Raw genomic sequence first — 23,758 nt, forward strand, 5'->3', positions numbered from 1 at the left:
ATTATATTCCACCATAATGGTGTCCATCTTTCTTAAAGGACAACTGTAGTGAGAGGAATATGGAGGCTGCCATATTTACTTTGTTTTAAGTAACACCAGTTGCCTGGCTGTCCTGCTGGTTCCCTGCCTCAAATACTTTTAGCGATAGACCTTGAACAAGCATGCAGCAGATCAGGTGCTTCTGACATTATTATCAGATCAGACAAGCTTATCTGCATGCTTGTTTCTGGTGTTATTCTGACAATACTGCAGCCAAATAGATCAGCAGGACTGCCAGGCAACTGATATTGTTTAAAAGGAAATAAATATGGCAGCCTCCATGTTCTTCTCTTTACAGTTGTCCTTTAATAGTTATTTATCGTAACAGTTATTTAAGTTAGTGACACTATGGTTTTGTTCACATTAGAGGCGTGTTTTGAAAAATTTAAGCGCGGGTGTTTTTCCAAAACACACAGAAAGCAGTTACACCATGTTGTGCTAAAGTGTAGTTCAGACTAAAGCGTTCCGTGCGATTTTCAAAAGCAGTGCTTGAGCCATTTTAGGGTGCTTTTGCTATAATGGGAGGTATAGGAAAAACACAAAACGCTCACAAAACCACTTTGTGGAGCGATTGCATTCGCGTTTTTAAGAATAAATACATTGTACAACGTGTGGTACTCTTCTGGCATTAGTACCAGTAATGTCAAAGCAATATTAACGGTGTTGGTGAATCAACCCCTCTGTAGCAGCTCTTTTGAAAACAATGACGACATGCACAGAAACAAAAGAGCTTACACTACCTTTATAGGATGAAAAAGAGTGACCCTGACCAAAAACAATCGAAGCAGGTTACATCGGTGACTGGCGCTCACCAGCACCAAAGCTGGGCGCCATCATAGTTACATACAGTTACATAGTTATTTGATTTGAAAAAAGACATACGTCCATCGAGTTCAACCAGAGAACAAAGTACAACACCAGCCTGCTCCCTAACATATCCCTGTTGATCCAGAGGAAGGCGAAAAACCCTTACAAGGCATGGTCCAATTAGCCCCAAAAGGGAAAAAATTCCTTCCCTATTCCAGATGGCAATCAGATAAAATCCCTGGATCAACATCACTGGGCATTACCTAGTAATTGTAGCCATGGATGTCTTTCAACGCAAGGAAGGCATCTAAGCCCCCTTTAAATGCAGGTATAGAATTTGCCATAACTACTTCCTGTGGCAATGCATTCCACATCTTAATCACTCTTACTGTAAAGAACCCTTTCCTAAATAAATGGCTAAAACGTTTTTCCTTCCTGCTTAGATCATGTCCTCTAGTCCTTTGAGAAGGCCTAGGGACAAAAAGTTAATCCGCCAAGCTTTTATTTTGCCCTCTGATGTATTTATACATGTTAATCAGATCCCCTCTAAGGCGTCTTTTCTCTAGACTAAATTAACCCAGTTTATCTAACCTTTCTTGGCAAGTGAGACCTTCCATCCCTTGTATCAATTTTGTTGCTCGTCTCTGCACCTGCTCTAAAGCTGCAATATCTTTCCTGTACTTTGGTACCCAGAACTGAATTCCATATTCCAGATGTGGCCTTACCAGAGAGTTAAACAGGGGCAATATTCTGCTAGCATCTAGAGTTTTCATTTCCCTTTTAATGCATTCCAAAATCTTGTTAGCTTTAGCTGCAGCGGCTTGGCATTGAGTACGATTATTTAACTTGTTGTCGATGAGTACTCCTAAGTCCTTCTCCAAGTTTGATGTCCCCAACTGTATTCCATGTATTTTGTATAGTACTAGACCATTGGTACGACCAAAATGCATGACTTTACATTTTCAACGCTGAATTTCATCTGACATTTATGTGCCTATATAGCCATCCTGTCCAGATCCTGTTGCAATATGTCCTTCCTGAGAGTTGATGATGCTGCACAATTTTGTATCATCTGCAAAAATAGCAACATTACTTACTACTGCATCTACTAGGTCATTAATAAATAAATTGAAGAGTACTGGACCCAGTACAGACCCCTGTGGGACCCCACTGCTAACAGTCACCCATTTTGAGTATTATCCATTGACCACAACTCTTTGTTTTCTGTCCATCAGCCGGTTCCCTATCCATGCACACAGACTCTTCCCCAGTCCTCAACTTTTGCACCAGACATGTGTGGAACAGTGTCGAAGGCTAGAGATGGCCCGAACCTCTGATTTTCGGTTCACGAACTGCGAATGCGAACTTCCGCAAAAGTTCGGTTCGCGCAAACTTTCACGAACCACAATAGACTTCAATGGGGAGGCGAACTTTGAAAACTAGAACCACTTATGCTGGACAGAAAAGTGATGGAAAGGATGTTTCAAGGGGTCTAACATCTGAGTTTTTGCATGGAGGAGTGGGATAGACGCCAAAAGTCCCGGGGAAAAATCTGGATTTGACGCAAAGCAGCGTTTTAAGGACAGAAATCACATTGAATGCTAAATTGCAGGCCTAAAGTGCTTTAAAACATCTTGCATGTGTATACATCAGTCAGGGAGTGTAATTAGAGTACTGCTTCACACTGACACACCAAACTCACTGTGTAACGCACCGCAAACAGCGGTTTGTGTAGTGACGGCCTTGCTGGACTGGTGCGCACCATGGCGAGAGTGCAGGCGATAGCGGTTTTCAAGCCCATATGGTCGCTGGGCTGTGGTAGCTCAATGATAGAATAACAGTGACTGTCCAGCTGATCAAATTTGGTCTGTCCACAATGAAGCAACGACCTTCATAGGCAAACGCAGGGGGGATTAAAGCTGCCCAGAATACCCCCTCAGACCAGGGCTGGTGCAGTTTTTGGGGACAGGCACAAGTTGAGACACCAGAATATCTGCAGGCATCCTGCCAGGGTCGGACTGGGACACTGGGGGCCCATCAAATAAATTTCAACCTGGGGCCCACACATCCCATGATTGCGGTGAAAAAAAGGGCGTGACCATGCACCGGAAGGTGGGCGTGGTCATGATGTATTATAGATGGGGCCAAATGTATATGATCTTAGCAGTATTGTAATTCAGAGACACTGCTGCCCAGCAAAACTGCATAGAGTCCCCTCCTTCAATATAAAGTAATGTCCTACTTTGCAGAGGTTGCGACCGCAGAGGTTGCAGAGGTTGCGACCGCAGAGGTTGCAACTGCATCGGGGCCCTTGGGACAAAGGGGCCCCGAAGGGCCCTCCATCAACTACAGTATTACCTCTCTATTGGTCCTGTGCTCATAATAATCACTTCAATAGATACTTTGAACAGTGGTAATCATAAGCAAGCTATTTCCCATCCCCTTCTTGCACCTCTGACACTGTAGTTGCCATTGGCAGGTTTTGGTGCGTCATATCAATTGTTATGTATAGAGTGCTTGGGGGGCCCCATTTTCAAAATTTGCATCAAGGCCTACAGCTCCTTAGCTATGCTACTGCTCTCAGCATGAGTGATTACAGCACTGAGAAGAGAATTTTTGTGCTGCAGGCAGCAATTGGAGCTCTGTCAGACGAGGGAGGGCCCACCAAAGACCTGGAGGCAGGGCTCACCGAGGGAAAAAAACTGTACTACTGTGGCCCAGTCCGACCCTGCATTCTGCAGCTCACAGAACTGGTCCCTTTCTTTCCCTGCTACAGTTGACTTTGGATGTAGCAGCAGCATGTGTACAAAGCATGGAGCAGCAGTGTGTGTACAGAGCATGGAGCAGCTCTGGGGAACTTAACAGATTTAGGTATGAGCACAGTCCTGTGCCCCTGCTGGGGGAATGCTCCATTTTCCCCTTCATTAGCAATGTTGGCTGTCCTCATTAGCTGTATCCAAACTGTTCCTGATCAATCCCGTTGTCAATCGGGAGCAGAATGAACATTTAGGAAATAATTGTCAGATCCTGTCAGTCAGATGAGAAATTGCATTATGTGTAACCAGTATGATGTCCTACCATATTATTATACTGTATTGTGTGTGGCTGAGGGAGACCTTTCAGGAACTCCCCCCCCCCTTGAAAATCCTGAGTTTGCCCCTGACCCCACGAGACACTCATATAGCCATCGGTCATTGCTTTATTGTGATACGCAAGCCCCTTCACCGCGGCAAGGTAATGATCACAAAGGGGAATTGGCACATGTACTGTACATGCATTTTGTTTTGTTGTTGCAGCCACAGTGCAGCCAGAAAAATTAGGCAGGCATGTACACGCACCAGAAAAATTATTATAACGGCCGCAAAATTCAGGAATCCGCCTGGTGCCCTGGACCCTGTAGATGGTGGCGGAGAAGGCAGTCAAGTGGCCTGCAGGCAGAGATGCTGTGTGTGGGGACTGACTTAGTCTTCTGGCGGGCAGTAGCCCTCCGGGATCCATGCCTCATTCATTTTGATAAAGGTGAGGTACTTAACACTTTTGTGACTTAGGCGACTTCTCTTCTCAGTGACAATGCCCCCAGCTGCGCTGAAGGTCCTTTCTGACAGGACGCTTGTGGCAGGGCAAGACAGAAGTTGGATGGCAAATTGTGACAGCTCTGGCCACAGGTCAAGCCTGCGCACCCAATAGTCCAAGGGTTAACCGCTGCTCACAGTGTCTACATCCACACTTAAGGGCCCTTTCACGCCAGAGGGCTTTTTCGGCGTTTTAACGCCACGGCCGAAGTTGGCGTTTTCCTAGGTAAAAAAAAGTCCATAGACTTTCATTTTACCATTCACACTAAACGCTGCGTTTTGGAGCGTTGCGTTTCAACGCTCCCAGGCGCTTTTTCTGGGCCTACCGCGGCGTTTCTCATTACAATTGACTGTAATGTAGAGGCGTTAAAACGCCTTCAAAACGCCTTGAAAACGCCTGCAGCCAAAACGCAGCGTTTTAGCCTTTCACCGCTGCCTGTAGTGTGAAAGAGCCCTAAGGCCAGGTAGTTGGCTACCTGCCGGTCCAGGCGTTGGTGGAGGGTGGATCCGGAAGGGCTAAGGCGAGGCATTGGACTAAAGAATGTCCGCATGTCCGACATCACCATGAGATCGCTGGAGCGTCCTGTACTTTCCTGCGTGGACATGTGAGAAGAATTACTGACAGTGGTACCTTTATTGCGTTGTGCTGTTACATCACCCTTATACGCATTGTAAAGCATAGTTGCTAGCTTGTTCTGCAAGTGCTGCATCCTTTCTGCCTTCATGTGATTTAGAAACATCTCTGCCACTTTGTGCCTATACCGAGGGAATAGTAGCGTGGCAACCCAGTACAGCTCATTCCCCTTGAGTTTTTTTATACCGGGGTCCCGCAACAGGCTGGACAGCATGAAAGACGCCATTTGCACAAAGTTGGATGCAGACGTACAATCCATCTCCTCTTGCTCTTTCTCAGTGACGTCAGGTAAGCCCTCCTCCTCCCCCCAGCCATGAACAATACCACGGGAACGGTGAGCAGCACAAGCCCCCTGCGACGCCTGCTGCGGTTGTTCTTCTGCCGCCGCCTCCTCCTCCTCCTCCTCCAAAGAAACCCCTTCCTCATCATCCGAGTGCGGGGTCAGCCACTGATCCACCTGTTTGTTAAGAGCAGCCAAAAGAGCTGCTCCAGTGTGACTCTTCGCTTTGAGGCAAGACATGTCTAAGATGGCGTGACACCGCCATACCTGGCATGCAGCATAGGCCCTGGGGAGCTGGGGCTGTGTAGCTGGAGAGGGGATCGCAGCACCTGAACTGCCACTCAGCCAAAGAGGAGGATAATGACAGTGAAGAGGATGTAGCAGGAGGAGAGGAGGTGGCAGGAGGCCTGCCTGCAAGCCGTGGAGGTGTCGCAAGTTAGTCCGCTGCACAGCCACGTACTCCCTGCTTGCAATCGGTCACCAGGTTGACCCAATGGGCTGTGTAAGTAATATACCTGCCCTGACCGTGCTTGGCAGACCAGGCATCCGTGGTCAGGTTGACCCTTGACCCAACGCTGTGTGCCAGAGATGACACCACTTGCCTCTCAACTTCACGGTACAGTTTGGGTATCGCCTTTTTAGAGAAATAATTGCAATATCTTCCATTGCGGTGTCCCAATGGCCACAAATTTATGGAAGGCCTCAGAGTCCACCAGCTGGTATGTTAACAGCTGGCGAGCTAACAGTTCCGCCAAGCCAGCTGTCAGACGCCAGGCAAGGGGGTGACTGGCAGAGATTGGCTTCTTCCGCTCAAAGATTTTCTTCACGGACACCTGGCTGCTGTGGGCAGAGGAGCAGGAACCGCTCAAGGGCAGAGGCGTTGTGGAGGAGGGTGGCTGTGTAGGTGCAAGGGAGAAAGCGGCTGAAGATGCTGCACCTGAAGGAGGAAGAGTAGAAGGAGGGTGGCTTTTCTTCTGTGTGCTGCTTTTCCTCTGGTGCTCTTCCCATTGCAGTTTGTACCTTTTCTGCATGTGCCTTCGTAAGGCAGTTGTACCTACGTGGGTGTTGGCCTTTCCACGGCTCAATTTTTGGAGGCAGAGAGAACAGTTGGCATTGCTCTGATCTGAGGCAGACACATTAAAAAATGTCCAAACCTCTGATCCCCCCTGGGGTGATGGCACTATGGTGGCATCAGCAGCTGACGTTGAAGGGCATGTTGGCTGGCTGTCCATAGGTGGCGATACATGGTGCCGGACACTGCCACCAGCTGTTTCTGACAACAAGCACCCCCTGCTTCTTTCAGCAACTCGTCTCCTCCTACTTCTCTCTGACTCCCCCCTCTGAACTGTCCCCTTGGTCACCTCGTCTGTTAGGAACCCACGTGGCATCCGTATCATTGTCATCATCATAATCATCTTGCCCAGCTGCGCTTGCCTCAGACACCTCTAAAACTGCACCCACAGCAGGTACTTAATCATCCTTCTCCTCACATGTTACGTCCATAGTGTCGCCTAACTCAGACATATGAGGTGGTGTAACTTGCTTAGTGCCTTCATCTTGTTGTAACAATAATGGCTGTGCATCAGTGATTTCCCCACCAAATAGCTCATGCAAAGTGTCAAATACAGTGGATGTGGTGCTTGTAGTAGCGCTGGTGGCTGCGGAAGATGAGGTGTTCTGTGTTAAATAGTCAACCACGTCCTGAAAATCTTGGGACATGCTTTCTTTTGAGCACTGTACTTTGGTTGAGGGCTGCACGAAATCACATCAGCATGACCTCGCACAAACCTGCCGGGTGGCCTTCCTCTGGGTCTGCCTCTACCTCTGCCTCTACCTGTTTTGTCCGTTTTGTCCATATCAGGGGGGATGAAGTGAAAGGTATGCACTGACTTGACTAATACAATGTGCAGTCACACAGGTGCAGTTAACAGGTATGCATGGAGTGGTATATCTCACTGCGTGCACTCACGTAGGTAGGTGGGTGCACTGAACAACAGACCTATATTGAAATACAACCGCCACTCACAGAACTATATAACAAAAATAATTTTATTAAGTAGAAAATTGCAGCAACCATCCATAAAACCCCAATATCCCTAAAAACACAGACGTGGGCTTTGACAGATGAAGTACTTCTGGCGCTCGCACTCACCCCACATTCACACACAATCTAGATCGGCCGATCTCTATAGGTATGTGTGTATGTGTTGCTCATGAGCAGCTACTCTATTTGTGCGACTCCAATCGCTTCCTGGAACCAAGCCTGATAGTATGCAGGTAATTATTTCTAATCAGCTTCAACAGTTCCAATAACACATAGGCAGCGGCAGCCTTGCAGTGTCCATCAACAGTGTCTCCAATATCATAGGTACTGAATCCAATTCCCTCAACAGGGTTGTGCAAGAGAAGAGTTACCTCCTTCCAGCAGTACCGATCGTTCCTCCTCGGACCAAGAGCCCTGCGGCGTCCCGCGGGTTACAGGTACCTGACTCTAGTCGGGGAAAACTGTGGATGGATGCAATCCAAGACGGAGCGTCAATAGTGCGCACTACGCCAGGCTAACTTCCGGCCTCACGTCTTCCAGATCCGCCCACATACGCATTACGCCTACTGTGACATAGGCTTCATCAGTGTGTCAACGCGGTGCACTGAACAACAGGTAGGTATATGCAGTGATGGGTATTATAATGTGCACCTGTCACACACAGACAGGTACCGGACAGGCACAGTGACACTGCATGCGCTCACGTAGGTAGGTGGGTGCACTGAAGTGAACAACAGGTAGGTATATGAAGTGATGGGTATTACAATGTGCACCTGTCACACACAGACAGGCACAGTGACACAGCGTGTGCTCACATAGGTTGGTGGGTGCACTGTGAACAACAGGTAGGTATATGCAGTGATGGGTATTATAATGTGCACCTGTCACACACAGTCAGGTACCGGGCAGGCACAGTGACACTGTGTGCGCTCACGTAAGTAGGTAGGTGCACTGAAGTGAACAACAGGTAGGTATATGCAGTGATGGGTATTACAATGTGCACCTGTCACACACACAGGTAGTCACTGAATGTGCTGGTCCTGGCAGCGGCACACACAGTAGGAATTACCAAGGCTGTCTATGCAATACAAGTGTCTGTGGGACACACACACACACAAAAAAGAAAAAAAAAAGATCACAAGAACAAGATTAGCTCTTGAAAGAGCTGTTGAGGGGTGCTTTTTTAGCAATAAGAATCAGCAAGGAGCAAGCTAAGAAGCCTACAAGAGCCTAACTAAGCTTTCCCTATAGGTATCTGCACAGCAGCTCTCCCTTCTCCAATTACTGCAGGCACACGAGTGAAAAGCCTGACGCTGCCTGCCTTTTATAAGGAGGGGGGGGGGCTTAAGGAGGGAGTGTAGCCTGATTGGCTACAATGTGCCTGCTGACTGTGATGTAGAGGGTCAAAGTTGACCCTCATGATGCACTATGGGGGGGCGAATCGAACTTTCGGAAAAGTTTGCGGTTCTCCGCGATCGCGAACCATGGAAGTTCGCCGGGAACCGTTCGCCAGCGAACCGTTCGGGCCATCTCTATCGAAGGCCTTTGCAAAGTCCAAGTATATCATATCTACAGCATTCCCAATATCTATATTAGCGTTCACTACCTCATAAAAGCTGAGCATGTTAATTATAACAGGACCTGTCTTTAGTAAACCCATTTGATGCTGAGAAATAAGATTATTTTCTACTATGAAGTCATGTACAGTATCTCTTAGTAACCCCTCAAATAGTTTGCATAAAACTGATGTTACAGCGAACCCAAACCAAACATTTTTTTTCAATCAAAATATTTAGTTGCACCACTCTGACACATACAAAGATAAATAAACACTCCTTCAAGCCTATGAGCATTTCAGTGCATGCTTTTCACCCTTCTCTTTCCATAACTAGGGTTATACAGGTGGCAGCCATTAGCAATTCTTCCTATGCCAGACACCTGCTATTCCACCAGTTTGCCGGTTTCTGTCAGGCAATATGAAAGGAAGGGATTGGTTCCTCCATTAAATGTAAAATATTTTATATTTGTCAACATGCAGCTGAAAAAAGGCTGCTATTTATTATTGTAATTTAGAAAATAGATTTTATTTCTGAAAACTTGTATTTTTAATTTGGGTCCACTTTAAGCTTACAGGTCTATAATTTCCTGGATCTGATTTTTTTGCCCTTCTTAAATAATGGGAAAACGTGGACTGTACGCCAATCCACTGGGACTCTGCCAGTTGAAAGAGAGTCACAAAAGATAAGATAAAGGGGTTTATCTATAACTGAACTTAATTCCCTTAGGACCCAAGGATGCATGCCATCCAGGCCAGGTGCCTTGTCTATTTTTAATTTATTTAGTCTTGCCTTCACTTCTTCCTGTGTTGAGTATTTAATATTACAGTTGGAAGATTGAGACTTCTGCATCTGTAATTTGCAAAAGTGATAGCACTAGTGAGATCACCAGACCCCAAATTACACCACGAGTTGTATCAACTCATAGGAGAATAGTATTTAGCGCTGCTGTGGATTTGAGCAGCAGCAGGGTGAGCCAACATTCGGCTCACCCTGCGCCTACCTCACCGGCAGCGCAACCAAACGTACGCCAAACAATATATAAGTAGAAGCAGAGGGTGGTTACGTTCTTTTATCACACTCAGTGGCCCAATCTACAGTAGATATTTCTTAATTCATAATTACTTTTTGTCTCAAATAGAGCCCACAAGTTCTGCTGTTCGTTCAGACACAGAATGACAGTCTACTAAGCCACGTTCCTGAGAAACCATTATTTTGAAGTTCTTAGATGCACGCCATTTGAACAGTTTGAAATCAGGACTTCTAATGCAATTCACCTGGTCTATCTCTGTACTCAGAAAGCTCACCATTCTGAAGTTATGACAGATATGAATTTTCTGATACAGCTCATCTCCTTTGATCCTCACTCTTTGAATCTCATCGGTATTTACAGGTTTTGGCATTTGGATGTTCTTTTTTTCTTAGTGAAGAGTGTTCTCTGCTTTCTAAGTTTCCATATAAAGGGGAACTCTAGACTATCAGCTGGCATATCCAGGTTAGGAGGAACTCTGCTGGTGATCATCGCAGTTGTGATGATGTGCAGCAAACAAGGATCAGTTTATACAGTGGCATTTATCATGTGGGTGTGTAGGTCCTGTCTAATTTTTAAAATTATTTTGAATACAGCTGACTATGAGAGGCACAGTGCCTAATATGAGCTCTTTAAATAAACTTGCAGTGTGATGTGTCCAGCTAAGAGGCCGCAGTCCCTCACTATCTCCCTGCATATAGTGTATATGCCTGGGGTAAAGATTTTTGTTGTTACATTCCTTTTCAAAGTGCTTTGAATTTAATTAATAAAGTGTTCTGACTAACTTGCCAGGCAAGCTGAATTAGGCCAGCTCCCCCTCCTTATGGGAAAATAACTCTGAACTCCTCAACCATAAGATCTCAAGCTTCTGCTTAACTAGGCATTAACCCTTGCCAAGCCATACCAACCTGTCACGGCTCTAATGTATATTCTACTTAGCTAAAGAGAACCCTTCATCTCCTGGCCTGTGTTACCAACACAGTCATCTTTATGTATACCATATGATAAACAAGATCATTGCACAGCTTATATCTACACCATATGGGGATGTTAGTTTCTCATACCCAGAAGAGCCTGGAAGAGGTCGCTCCTGAACATGCACATCACCTCCTGCAGAGAGTCTTTGAGCTTCTGCTGTTCTGGGGCACACAGTTTAGCTTGGCAGGAGCAGAGCAGGTGCAGCGCCCTCTCAGTGTCTGTAAATTCAGGAACATATGTAAACATCACAGCGAATGTGACAGAGGCAACAGCGGGAAGGAATTAAGCAGGGATGAAGAGAATTAGGAAAAGGAGAACATGAAATGTAAAATTTGGTGACACTGAATTACAGACAACATAACAATCCAGTGTGCAGAACTGAATAAAAGGTCTTACCTTTTCTTGTAGACATAGTTCTGCCATTCTGCATGTTACAAGCAACCTGAGGAGAAAATGCCAGATCCAGTGCTTGGGGTATAAGGTTTCAGATATTCCTTTGTGTGTGTCTGTAAAACCTCCCAATTATTTGCTGTGTTTTGCAGAGTGGCTTACTTCCCAGCCTGCTCCTGATCACTTTCCCTGCTTGTGTCCCTGACTGGCTTGTGGGAAGTTTGTTTAGAGAAAGTAGGACAAAGTGCAACTGCAAACATGCTGCTCCACAGTTAGACAGGGACTGCCTTGCGCACACATACAATTGCACACTGCTAATCCAGCCGGATATATTAACAGATTACAGTATGCATACTGGGTGCTTAAACTATTACGGCAAGCGAAATCCTGTCCAAATTCTAACCATAATACTGTAGTTGCTCCCATTACAGCAATAGACATATTGAAAATGTCAGTGGTGTTAAACTGTGTTCTCCAACATGACCATTCATTAAATAACCACTTACAGGCAGACATTGGGCCTGATTCACAAAGCGGTGCTAACAGTTAGCACGCTGGTGAAAAGCCCTTTATCATGCCTAAACTCAGTTTAGGCATGATAAGTTTAGGCATGATAAGTTTAGGCATGATAAATTTAGATAAGTTTAGATCGCGCGCAAAGTCCCGCACGCAAAGCAGCGCCATTAAACTCAATGCAAAGTGCACCAGACTTTGCTAGTGCAAAGCTTTTGATCAGCTGTGCACTGCGGTGCTAACCCAGTTGGTGCTTAAACTTATCACGCCTAAAAACTTATCACACCTAAACTTATCATGCCTAAACTTATCACACCTAAACTTATCATGCCTAAACAGAGTTTAGGCGTGATAAATGGCTTTTCACTAGCGTGCTAACTGTTAGCACCGCTTTGTGAATCAGGCCCTAGGTGTGATAAGTTTGGGCATGATAAGTTTAAGCACCAACTGGGTTAGCACCGCAGTGCACAGCTGATCAAAAGTTTTGCACTAGCAAAGTCTGGTGCACTTCGCATAGAGTTTAATGGCGCTGCTTTGTGTGTGGGACTTTGCGTGCAATCTAAACTTATCTAAACTTATCATGCCTAAACTTATCAGGCCTAAACTTATCACGCCTAAACTGGCTTTTCACCAGCGTGGTGCAATGGTTATCACACCTAAAGTCTCTAACTGGGTTAGCATCGCTTTGTGAATCAAGCCCATTATCTTTATATCTATTGACCTAATGTGTTTTGATGGGCAAACGATGAGACTTTTCCCCTTCATCGTCATCCTGCTTTTGCATCATTCACAACATCCCATTGGGAATATAGTCTTACGGATAAGGTTGTTTTTTTTCACACTCCTGGAAAATGTCATTGAAGTTAAAGCAGGCCACTGCCATATCTGAAGTGTATTCAAATCACAAAATAATAATGCAGAAAGATAAAGATCTCAAAGGTGGACAGGTTTTACCTAATATTTCTTCTAATATCAATTTACAAAGCTTATTAAAGTAAACCTGTGAGGGAGAAGGTCAATACCACTGGATGGGAGAACTCTTCTAATTCGCAGCTGCGCTCCCCGCCGTGTATGAGCGTAGCCACACTGTGTCTGTGCAATAGCATGGAGCTGCTCATGCATCGAGGAAATAGCCATGTATGAGCCTCTCTGTGCTACTGCGCAGGCACAGAGAAGTTTGCGCTATAAGGCTGCACTAGTCAAGCTCTAGTCAGATTTGCTGGCCTTAGAGGGTCCCAACACTGGATCAGTGCGGTCGAGGATAATGGGGGAAGCCTCAAGACTATCCAGAAACTTCCCTCTACCAATGTAAGTTTCTAACTTTTGTTCCAAGTTTCCCTTCAGGTTTACTTTAATCCCTTCCCAACTGCCTAATGCCGATCCCACCCCCGGGAAGGTGGCGCCCCAGGGCTGCCTGACGGTGATATGCATCAAGTCCTGGGGGTGTAGTTTAGCAGGGAACGCATGCAGGATCATTCCTTGCAGAGACACCATGCTCACCATGATCTGTTAGGGGAAAAAAACTAAAAAAAAACCTGTTTATTTACATCTGTACAGAGCTACAATCTAGTGCAGCGCTGTACTCGGGGCACTTAGCTGTCCCTCTGAGCAGCTCACAATCAAATTCCTCTCATAGGCTGATGCCTATAAGAGGAGAGGAAGTGGATGGATCGCCGTCCAGGGCCAATTTAGTGGGGGGAGGGGGAGGGAGTGGGACAAAGAAAAAAAAAACTTTTTTTTTTACAATAAAAAAACCTAACAATCACAGCAGCGATCAAAGACCACCAAAAGAAAGCCCTGTTATGGTAAAGAAAAGGAGGCAAGATTCCTTTGGGTGCTAGGTTGTATGGCCATGCAGCAAGCTGTTGAAGCTGCAGAGTGCTGAATTGTGAAAAATCGCCTGGTCTCTAGGGGAGGGTAAACCTGTGGTCCTCAAATGCTTACAAACACTGGTCCGCATGACAGCCGGTGGCCTCAGGTCTCTCTCACTAGCTGGGGCCCCCAAACCACCATGCGATACCTAGAGGGAAGTGTGGGCAAGCCCTGGACCTCTCACCTCCAGGGAACTCACCCCCACCACCTCTAAACTGAATGCTAACTGCAACAAACACAATTGCTAACTGCCAGCTAGAGCAATCTCCTGCCTTTATCTGGTCAGCAGACGCCAGTCAGCCAATCAGGTGTACCGTTATACACCCTTTGCCTGCTGTACCAAATGTAGCAGGAATTGCATAAATTAGCATTCAGGAGGGAGGCTTCGTTGGATGCTATTGTAGATTGCATCGTTTTACAGGGACGCCCCATGTAGGCACATCTCACACACGGCCCCCTCCCTAACCACTCACCTGTCAACCGCATCCTGGAAGCTGCAAAAAAGAAATTTAAAATCACAAACACTGGTCCGCACGACAGCCGGGGGCCCTAGGTCTCTCTCACTAGCTGGGGCACCCAAACCACCATGCGATACCTAGAGGGAAGTGTGGGCAAGCCCTGGACCTCTCACTTCCAGTCCTCAAATGGTTAAAGGACATCCGAGGTAAAAATAAACTGATGAAAAAAACAATTGCATCCATCCTCCTCCTCCTAAAAATAACTTTTTAAAATATTCTTCAGTTTTATTTTATATTTAAATCTAGTTTTTAAGTTTTTTCTGTTTTATTGTCTCTGGTCAATGACACCTTCGTTGAAGTATGCTAGAGCTCAAATCTATGAATTATTGACACTTTTTATCTCTTTCCTGCTCATAGAAGCCATTTACTGACAGAAAAGTATTATATGTCTGAAATTACTAATCAACAAGGGTTATGCTATAGTCTGACCCAGTCCTACCCGGTCCCGACCTGGCCAGAAACTTTCAGACAGAGAAAGAAAAAAAAAAGAAACAGCCTAGTTATTTGTGTGTTTGGCACTATACATACACATGTCAATCTCATCATGTCAAATTGGTTGTCCTTGTTGCAACTTATAGAAAGTGAAACAACTTGTGGGTGAAATTTCAACCTCGTGAGGTAAATATCTCAAAAGCGTTAATTCGCAAAGCATAACTAATGAGGTATAACAAGGGATGTGCTTCCAGACTGGAAGTGGGATACTTCCTTCGGCCTCGTTCTCATTGCGTTCCGCTCGCGTGTCCGTCCGCATTGGGCTTTTTTAGAGGCGGGTTTTTTTTCCTCTCCCGGCGCTTGGGTGGGCGATGCGGTTTTGTTAAAAGCGCTTTTCTAGGTGCTTTTCCCAAGCGGTTTTTTTTTATTCACTCCCTGACAAGTCAGGAAGTGAACTCTTTGACCCGGAAAAGAATAAATACAATGTGTTTATTCTTACATATGCTCACGCAATCGCTGCACAAAGCGATTTTGTAAAAGCATTTTGCGTTTTTCCTATACCTTCCATTGAGGCAGTATCGCCTCAAAAATGGCCCATGCACCGCTTATGTGAGCGGATCGGAAACAAACAGCTCAGATGTGAACTTTGTCATAAACAATCATTGCACAAGCGCTTTCACGGCGATTTTGAAAATCGCCAGTGCTTGAAATATCTCAAAAACGCCCCTAGTGTGAACGAGCCCTCAGTGATCCCTGAGGCTGCTTTTACTCTTGCGTGGTCCGGTGATCCCACGGCAGGGAAGCCTGCCACAGGATCACCGCACAAATCTGTTCTACATATGATGCTGTGGCAGAGTACGCCACACAACATCATCTGCATACGTCCACCCCATTCAGTGACATACTCCCTGCTAGACAGGAAGTACCTCCCCAGGATTCCCGCCGTCGTTTGCACTTACAGCTTTGCCATAGACTTGCATTACTGCATATTCCGTGCAGTAGGCTCAGATCATGCTGTAACACACAGATGACTTTGCAACAGGATTACAGTGATTTGACTGCTTCCATTGCAGTATGCCGCATCGTGTAAGTATGAAGTCTTTATAGACTTTCATTGGCTTAAAAACCTCTTGCAGTCCTTACCGCAACACCAAAGCGTAAAAGGGGCCTGAAGGTTTTTACATTCAAGCTCTGCAGAAAACTGATCTCCACATTACTGTTTGTGCTCAGTACTACTAGCTTGGAGACACTTACACATAATCACAGAGCCAGTTCATCCAAGCGCCTAGGGCCTGGTTGATGTCTAGGGGCCTGGTTGCTTTCCCCTCTAAGATCTGTCCACGTCCCATCTTCTAGGGAGGGCAAACGGAAGTCAAAATCGCTGCTTTGCCTAGTGCCCCATTTTACTTTAAGAGACAACTGAAGTGAGAGGGATATGGAGGTTGCCAAATTTATTTCCTTATAAACAATGGACATTGTTTACATCATATAGGCCTTGTTCACATCATAAATCGCCAGGGCTCGCGTTTGCATTTTTGTGCGGAATGTTTTTTAGCGCCTCCAGGCGCTTACGTGCGTTAGCGTTTTTTTTTCTAAGCGCTTTTGCAGAGCAATTCGTTTTTTTCACTTCCTGACAATAGTCAGGAAGTAAACTCTTTGACCCGGAAAAGAATAAATACAATGTATTTATTAAAAGCACTTGGGAAATCGCTATACAAAGAGCTTTTCCAAGTGCTTAGTGGAGATGGCCTTAAAGGGGAACTTCAGCCTAAACAAACATACTGTTATTAAGTTACATTAGTTGTGTTAATTACAATAGATAGGTAATATAATCTCTTACCCACCCGGTTTTAAAAGAACAGGCAAATGTTTGTGATTCATGGGGGCTGCCATCTTTGTCATGGGGGCAGCCATCTTTTTGGTTGAAAGGAGGTGACAAGGAGCATGAGACACAGTTCCAATTGTCCTGTGTCCTGATTACCCCTCCCAGCAGCACAGGCTAAACTTCAAATGTCAAATTCAAAATGTAAAAAAAAAAAAAAATTGCACCAAAACAGCAGAACGAGAACAACAACATCAGAAATCCCATCATGCTTTACACATCATAAGGGGAAAACTGCCCGGGCAGTTTTCTTCTGTGCAGCTAAAAATGAGGCTTGGATAAGAAAAACAAAGTTCTGATGCTGTGAAACTGTTAAAACTGTTAAAGAAACACCAAGCCTTTTCAGTGCTGCTGAGTCAATTTTTAGTCCGGAGGTTCAGTTGAACCTCCGCTTTTCAGTTCGTGAACCTTCGCCAAACGTTTGATTCACACGAACTTTCGCGAACCGCAATAGACTTCAATGGGGAGTGCAGGGCCGGGCCGAGGCATAGGCTGGAGAGGCTCCAGCCTCAGGGCGCAGTGTAGGAGGGGGCGCACAATTCATTCAGCTGTAATTCCTAATTGTGTATGAAGCAGAGAGTAGAGATGAGCCGAAATTTTCGAAATTTCGAACTGCTTTTATTACGAATGCGAAATTTAACATTACGACCCAAATTCGTAATTTCGTAATTAATTTTCAAATCGTAATTTACAATTTCGTAATCGAAATTTCACTTCCGTAATGACGAATTTCGTGTCTCCAACCGAAATTTTACTGTTTCAGGTTTGTAAGGGTTTCTATCCCTCTAGATGCCTAAAATGAATAGCACAGCCAGCCAGCCAGCCAGCCAGCCAGCCAGCCAGCCAGCCAGCCACTCCTCCTCCTCTCTCTCTCTCTCTCTCTCTCTCTCTCTCTCTCTCTCTCTCTCTCTCTCTCTCTCTCCCCAGAGATCTGTAGTATTTCAAAACCATACTCACATTCATGACATGTCCAGGGATCAAACCCAGGCCAACCACATGGAAGACAGCTATGCTCACCACCATACCACCAAACACACACTAAATAGACTGCTAACCTAAATCTTACTTGTAGACAGTCATATGAGACACATGCTGGGTGCAGGGCTTTGTGATTGGACCATGGACCATGCGATAGAGTGAGGTGCAAAAATGAAATCATGCCTAGCAGAGGATGGTTTCACAATGCTAAATGCTAGGCTGGCTGTGGTGCAATTGGTTAGTGCGTCTGGCTGGTAACAGCAAGGTTACAGGTTCGATTCCATCCAGGCATGTCTTTTCCTTTTGCGTTCAACAGTTGTCCAAACAGAGCCAACAGAGCCCCAGATAGCCATGTAGAGTTAGGTCACAGCTAGCCTGGCTGTGGTGCAATTGGTTAGTGTGTCTGGCTGGTAACAGCAAGGTTACAGGTTCGATTCCATCCAGGCATGTCTTTTCCTTTTGAGTTCAACAGTTGTCCAAACACCGAGCACAAAGTTTTGCATGCGTAAAGTTTTACGCACGCAAAATACCCCATGGGGTTCAATGGCGCAGCGCGCGCACGCAAAAGGAAAAGACATGCCTGGATGGAATCAAACCTTGCTGTTACCAGCCAGACACACTAACCAATTGCACCACAGCCAGCCTAGCATTTAGCACTGTGAAACCATCCTCTGCTAGGCATGATTTCATTTTTGCACCTCACTCTATCGCATGGTCCAATCACAAAGCCCTGCACCCAGCATGTGTCTCATATGACTGTCTACAAGTAAGATTTAGGTTAGCAGTCTATTTAGTGTGTGTTTGGTGGTATGGTGGTGAGCATAGCTGTCTTCCATGTGGTTGGCCTGGGTTTGATCCCTGGACATGTCATGAATGTGAGTATGGTTTTGAAATACTACAGATCTCTGGGGAGAGAGAGAGGGAGAGAGAGAGAGAGGGAGAGAGAGAGAGAGAGAGAGAGAGAGAGAGAGAGAGAGAGAGAGAGAGAGAGAGGGGGAGAGAGAGAGAGAGGGAGAGGGAGGGAGGGAGGGAGGAGGAGGAGGAGGAGGAGGAGGAGGCTGGCTGGCTGTGCTATTCATTTTAGGCATCTAGAGGGATAGAAACTCTTACAAACCTGAAACAGTAAAATTTCGGTTGAAGACACGAAATTCGTCATTACGGGAGTGAAATTTCGATTACGAAGGCATCTAGAGGGATAGAAACCTTTGCAAACTTTAAAATACTAAATTTCGTAATCGTAATTACGAAAATTTGCGTAATTTGCGAAAATTACGAAATTTCGATTACTGCTAAAATCGTAATTGTAGTAATTTCGCGAAATTTCGGAAATTCGTAATTAGGTCATTACGCTCATCCCTAGCAGAGAGAAATAAGAAAAGGGCATACATAGCAGTGAATGCAAGCCAGATAACTAGATATTAAGGTGTTGGGGAGGTTGTGGGCCCTGTGGCCCTCTTAGTCTAATAGCAATCAGTGAGTGAAAGCTGGGGTGGAAGGGGTGGAGGGGCGCAGTTTGGTGTCTCAGCCTTGGGTGCTGGAGGACCTTGTCCCTGCTCTGGGGGAGTGTAACGATTGGTGTCAGCAACACAGATTTCTCTGATTATTGGTGATCTGCAGTATCACCAATAATACAGATGCTATACCTGATTATGTAGTGATCTACAGAATCACCAATAATACTAGTATAGCTTGACACAGGACACCTAATGTGGTAGAGTGTTTGGTGCAACAGTAAAGAAAGGTTATCTCCCAAGGAGCGGGAGATACAGACACCACTGCAGCCAAGGATTCCCTGAAGAGCAGGGAATCGGACTGCACTGTAGCCAGTGGACCCCTGAGGGGCAGGAGGCCAATGACTGAGCTGAAACTGACCTCCTTAAGAGGAGGAGATACAGACTGTACTGCAGCCAAGGATTCCCTGATGGATTGGGAATCAGACTGTACTGCAGCCAGTGGACTCCTATGGGGTAGAGACCATTGACTGAACTGCAAGATGGTCTTCCTGAGGAACAGGTGGCCCTTGCAGCTAATGGACACCTGGAGAGTTAGTGTCACGAGTAGTACAGTAAGGCTGATCACCCACGGAATGAGTGACAGCCAGAAGGGTCAGACAGGCCAGGTCGGCAACACACGGGCAGACAAGGTACAGAGACAGAAGACTGATTCGGTATCCGGGTACAGGCAAAGTCGGCAACAGGTAGACAGATAGGTAACGGTACCGAATCAGTAAGCAGGAGAGTGGTCAGGAAAGCCAGAGATCATAACGGGTAACAGTAGCTCTCAATCCTAGTCTTAGGTGTGAGGTCCTTGGTCTCAACACCTGGGAACTAGTCTAGTATAAACAATAGCAATATAGCAATCTCCTAGTCTTAGGTGTGAGGTCCTTGGTCTCAACACCTGGGAACTAGTCTAGTAGATGACAGTAGCAATACAGCAATCTCCTAGTCTTAGGTGTGAGGTCCTTGGTCTCAAAACCTGGGAACTAGTCTATTACATACACAATACAATAATACAATAGAGGCTATCAACGGAATCTGACTAAGTGTGAATTCCCAGCTCCGGCTGGTTCTTCAAGACTGTAAGATCTGACTGAGGTCTGAGTGCTCACACGTAAGCATTCGCAACGGCAGACAACTTGGAACTAACAGGCAAGTCCTATATATACCTACAGCGCTCCGCAGCGCCGCCCCAGCCACTTGACTCAGCCAATCCGGAGCCTAGCTGGGATCAGCTGATCGGCATGATCAGCTGATTCCCCTTCTGCTAGCATAAAGGTCCTGTCGCCTGGCGCGCGCGCAGCTCTCCTTCTGTGTGCACTAGAAGGACCAGGCGAACCAGTGACATGCTGCTGCGTGGCAGAGGCCGCCGGCTGGAACGCGGAGATAGCCACCCCTGCCGCTTGCCCGCGCGACGGTATCTCCGCTATTCATTACAGGGAGGCAAACTTTGAAAATAAGAAACACTTATGCTGGCCACAAAAGTGATGGAAAAGATGTTTCAAGGGGTGTAACACCTGGAGGGGGGCATGGCGGAGTGGGATAGACGCCAAAAGTCCTGGGAAAAATCTGGATTTGACACAAAGTAGCGTTTTAAGGGCCGAAATCACATTGAATGCTAAATTGCAGGCCTAAAGTTTATTATAGACAAGATAAAAATAGTGTGGTTCCACCCCTATATCAATACTATAGAGACAAAAACACATGACGGGGTTGTTCCTTGAACCAAATCCTCTTATTTAATCTTCATATAAAGTCTCTTCAGATCACTATCATGGCATGTAGATACAACAGAACAGACATCCAATTCACATAAAAAGACTGCCTGACATGTTTCACAGCCAAAAGCCGCTTCCTCAGAGGCACACCGTATTCAAACATCTGTTAAAAGACATAAGTCAAATACATACCGTTAGAGACCCATGCGCAGATCAGGATAAACGGCCAATCCGATAAATAACATGTATACATAAATCTTACCGGGGTGTCTATGTAGGGTATCACTATAATCTAACGAATGCAAACCAAATGCAATAATCAAACTAGGGTATAAACAACCCTAACTAAAGGTTATTATGCTATTTTGATTGGCCCCCACTATGTTTTAAGCTCACGGGGATGGGAAGACAGCGTCTCTTGCAGCACAGGGACGCTCCATATCGCCGCTGGATGCTACCTCTCTTCAATCTTCAGGTAATTGTGACTTCCTATGGAATTAATCCTATTTTATTATGGTGATACTTTATTCATTAACCATATTGGTTCTTATATACACGTGGTGTGTGGCTTTCTCGCTTTGAATACAAGTTCAGCAGTGTGTAGTGTTGGATAGTATATTGCTCACTTTAATCTAACTTTACAGTCACAGGGGATATCTGGTTTGCACATTATGGAGTGGCGTGTACTGGGTCTCAGTGGTGCTCAGCAGAGCTCGAATATTCGAGTAGCTCGAATATTCGAGCTCTTTTTCAGCTATTCGAGCTCGGTATTCGAGCTCCGAATAGCTGGAGCTATTCGAATGGGCTATTCGAGTGAACTCGAATAGCCCATTCACTATTCGCGCTATTCGAGCTAACAGCGCTATTCAAGCTCGAATACCGAGCTCGAATAGCGTCATAGCCCAGATTGATGTCCTTAGAGCCAATCAGAGGGCTCCCAGGCCCTGTGACGGCAGCCAATCACAGAGGGGGACCCTGGCCAGCCCCTACCCTATAAATAGCGGCCGCCATGTTCCGTTTTTCCGTCCTTGCCTGACTTTGCACAGAGAGAGATCTGCTCCTTTGTGCTTTGGCTTAGCAAGAGCTTTATTGTGGTCAATCACCTAGCGTTTTTGCTCACATACACCTCCTATATACACCTATATTGTTGTTAGTTAGATAGACATTGTATTTTAGTTAGTAGCTTTTGTGTTACATAGAGAGAGACAGCTGCTGCAGGCTTACAGCTTTAGGCCTCAGGGCCTGCCTGTGTGGGCAGCTGTTCTCTCCTGTCCTCTGTTTATTTCTCATCTATACCAGTATTTCTGCTGTCCTTTACTACTGATTGATTGTATTTTGTATTGTAGTTATATACTGTAACTGTACTAGGACACTCACTGTCACTGTTCATAGGCTAGCTCCTGCGTGTGCGTGCACTCGCTGTCTGTGTACACACACTCTATTTCCTTCTGATTACTACTGATTATTGTAACTGCTAGTTGTACTTCCTGACTGTTACTACTTACTTACTGTACTAGGGACACTCACTCAGTCTCTGTTCATAGGCTAGCTCCTGCGCGTGTTTGTGCGTGCGTGCACTCACTGTCTGTAGTGTACACACACTCTATTTCCTTGTGATTACTACTGATTATTGTAACTGCTAGTTGTACTTCCTGACTGTTACTACTTACTTACTGTACTAGGGACACTCACTCAGTGTTCATAGGCTAGCTCCTGCGCGTGTTTGCGCGTGCGTGCACTCACTGTCTGTAGTGTACACACACTCTATTTCCTTGTGATTACTACTTATTATTGTAACTTCTAGTTGTACTTCCTGACTGTTATTACTTACTTACTGTACTAGGGACACTCACTCAGTCTCTGTTCATAGGCTAGCTCCTGCACGTGTTTGCGCGTGCGTGCACTCACTGTCTGTAGTGTACACACACTCTATTTCCTTGTGATTACTACTGATTATTGTAACTGCTAGTTGTACTTCCTGACTGTTACTACTTACTTACTGTACTAGGGACACTCACTCAGTCAGTATTCATAGGCTAGCTCCTGCGCGTGTTTGCGCGTGCGTGCACTCACTGTCTGTAGTGTACACACACTCTATTTCCTTGTGATTACTACTGATTATTGTAACTGCTAGTTGTACTTCCTGACTGTTACTACTTACTTACTGTACTAGGGACACTCACTCAGTCAGTGTTCATAGGCTAGCTCCTGCGCGTGTTTGCGCGTGCGTGCACTCACTGTCTGTAGTGTACACACACTCTATTTCCTTGTGATTACTACTTATTATTGTAACTTCTAGTTGTACTTCCTGACTGTTACTACTTACTTACTGTACTAGGGACACTCACTCAGTCTCTGTTCATAGGCTAGCTCCTGCACGTGTTTGCGCGTGCGTGCACTCGCTGTCTGTAGTGTACACACACTCTATTTCCTTGTGATTACTACTGATTATTGTAACTGCTAGTTGTACTTCCTGACTGTTACTACTTACTTACTGTACTAGGGACACTCACTCAGTCAGTGTTCATAGGCTAGCTCCTGCACGTGTTTGCGCGTGCGTGCACTCGCTGTCTGTAGTGTACACACACTCTATTTCCTTGTGATTACTACTGATTATTGTAACTGCTAGTTGTACTTCCTGACTGTTACTACTTACTTACTGTACTAGGGACACTCACTCAGTGTTCATAGGCTAGCTCCTGCGCGTGTTTGCGCGTGCGTGCACTCACTGTCTGTAGTGTACACACACTCTATTTCCTTGTGATTACTACTTATTATTGTAACTTCTAGTTGTACTTCCTGACTGTTATTACTTACTTACTGTACTAGGGACACTCACTCAGTCTCTGTTCATAGGCTAGCTCCTGCACGTGTTTGCGCGTGCGTGCACTCACTGTCTGTAGTGTACACACACTCTATTTCCTTGTGATTACTACTGATTATTGTAACTGCTAGTTGTACTTCCTGACTGTTACTACTTACTTACTGTACTAGGGACACTCACTCAGTCAGTATTCAT

At 45.6% G+C, this 23,758-nt stretch overlaps 1 protein-coding gene across 3 annotated transcripts in view; it reads right to left on the minus strand.

Moving 5' to 3' along the window:
- DLG3 (discs large MAGUK scaffold protein 3) overlaps positions 1-11,600 on the minus strand; it is a 413,798-nt gene extending 402,198 nt beyond the window's left edge. For all 3 annotated transcript variants that reach the window (XM_068247624.1, XM_068247623.1, XM_068247626.1), the window contains exons 1-2: positions 11,337-11,600; positions 11,027-11,158 (exon numbers count right to left, since the gene is read on the minus strand). In XM_068247624.1, the coding sequence (XP_068103725.1) occupies positions 11,027-11,158; positions 11,337-11,370 (166 nt within the window). In that variant the 5' untranslated portion in view covers positions 11,371-11,600. The remainder of the gene's footprint in view (positions 1-11,026; positions 11,159-11,336) is intronic.
- Between the last annotated feature and the right edge of the window lie 12,158 nt (positions 11,601-23,758).

This window comes from Hyperolius riggenbachi, chromosome 8 (genome assembly GCF_040937935.1).
Source record: "Hyperolius riggenbachi isolate aHypRig1 chromosome 8, aHypRig1.pri, whole genome shotgun sequence".
Taxonomy (NCBI): domain Eukaryota; kingdom Metazoa; phylum Chordata; class Amphibia; order Anura; family Hyperoliidae; genus Hyperolius; species Hyperolius riggenbachi.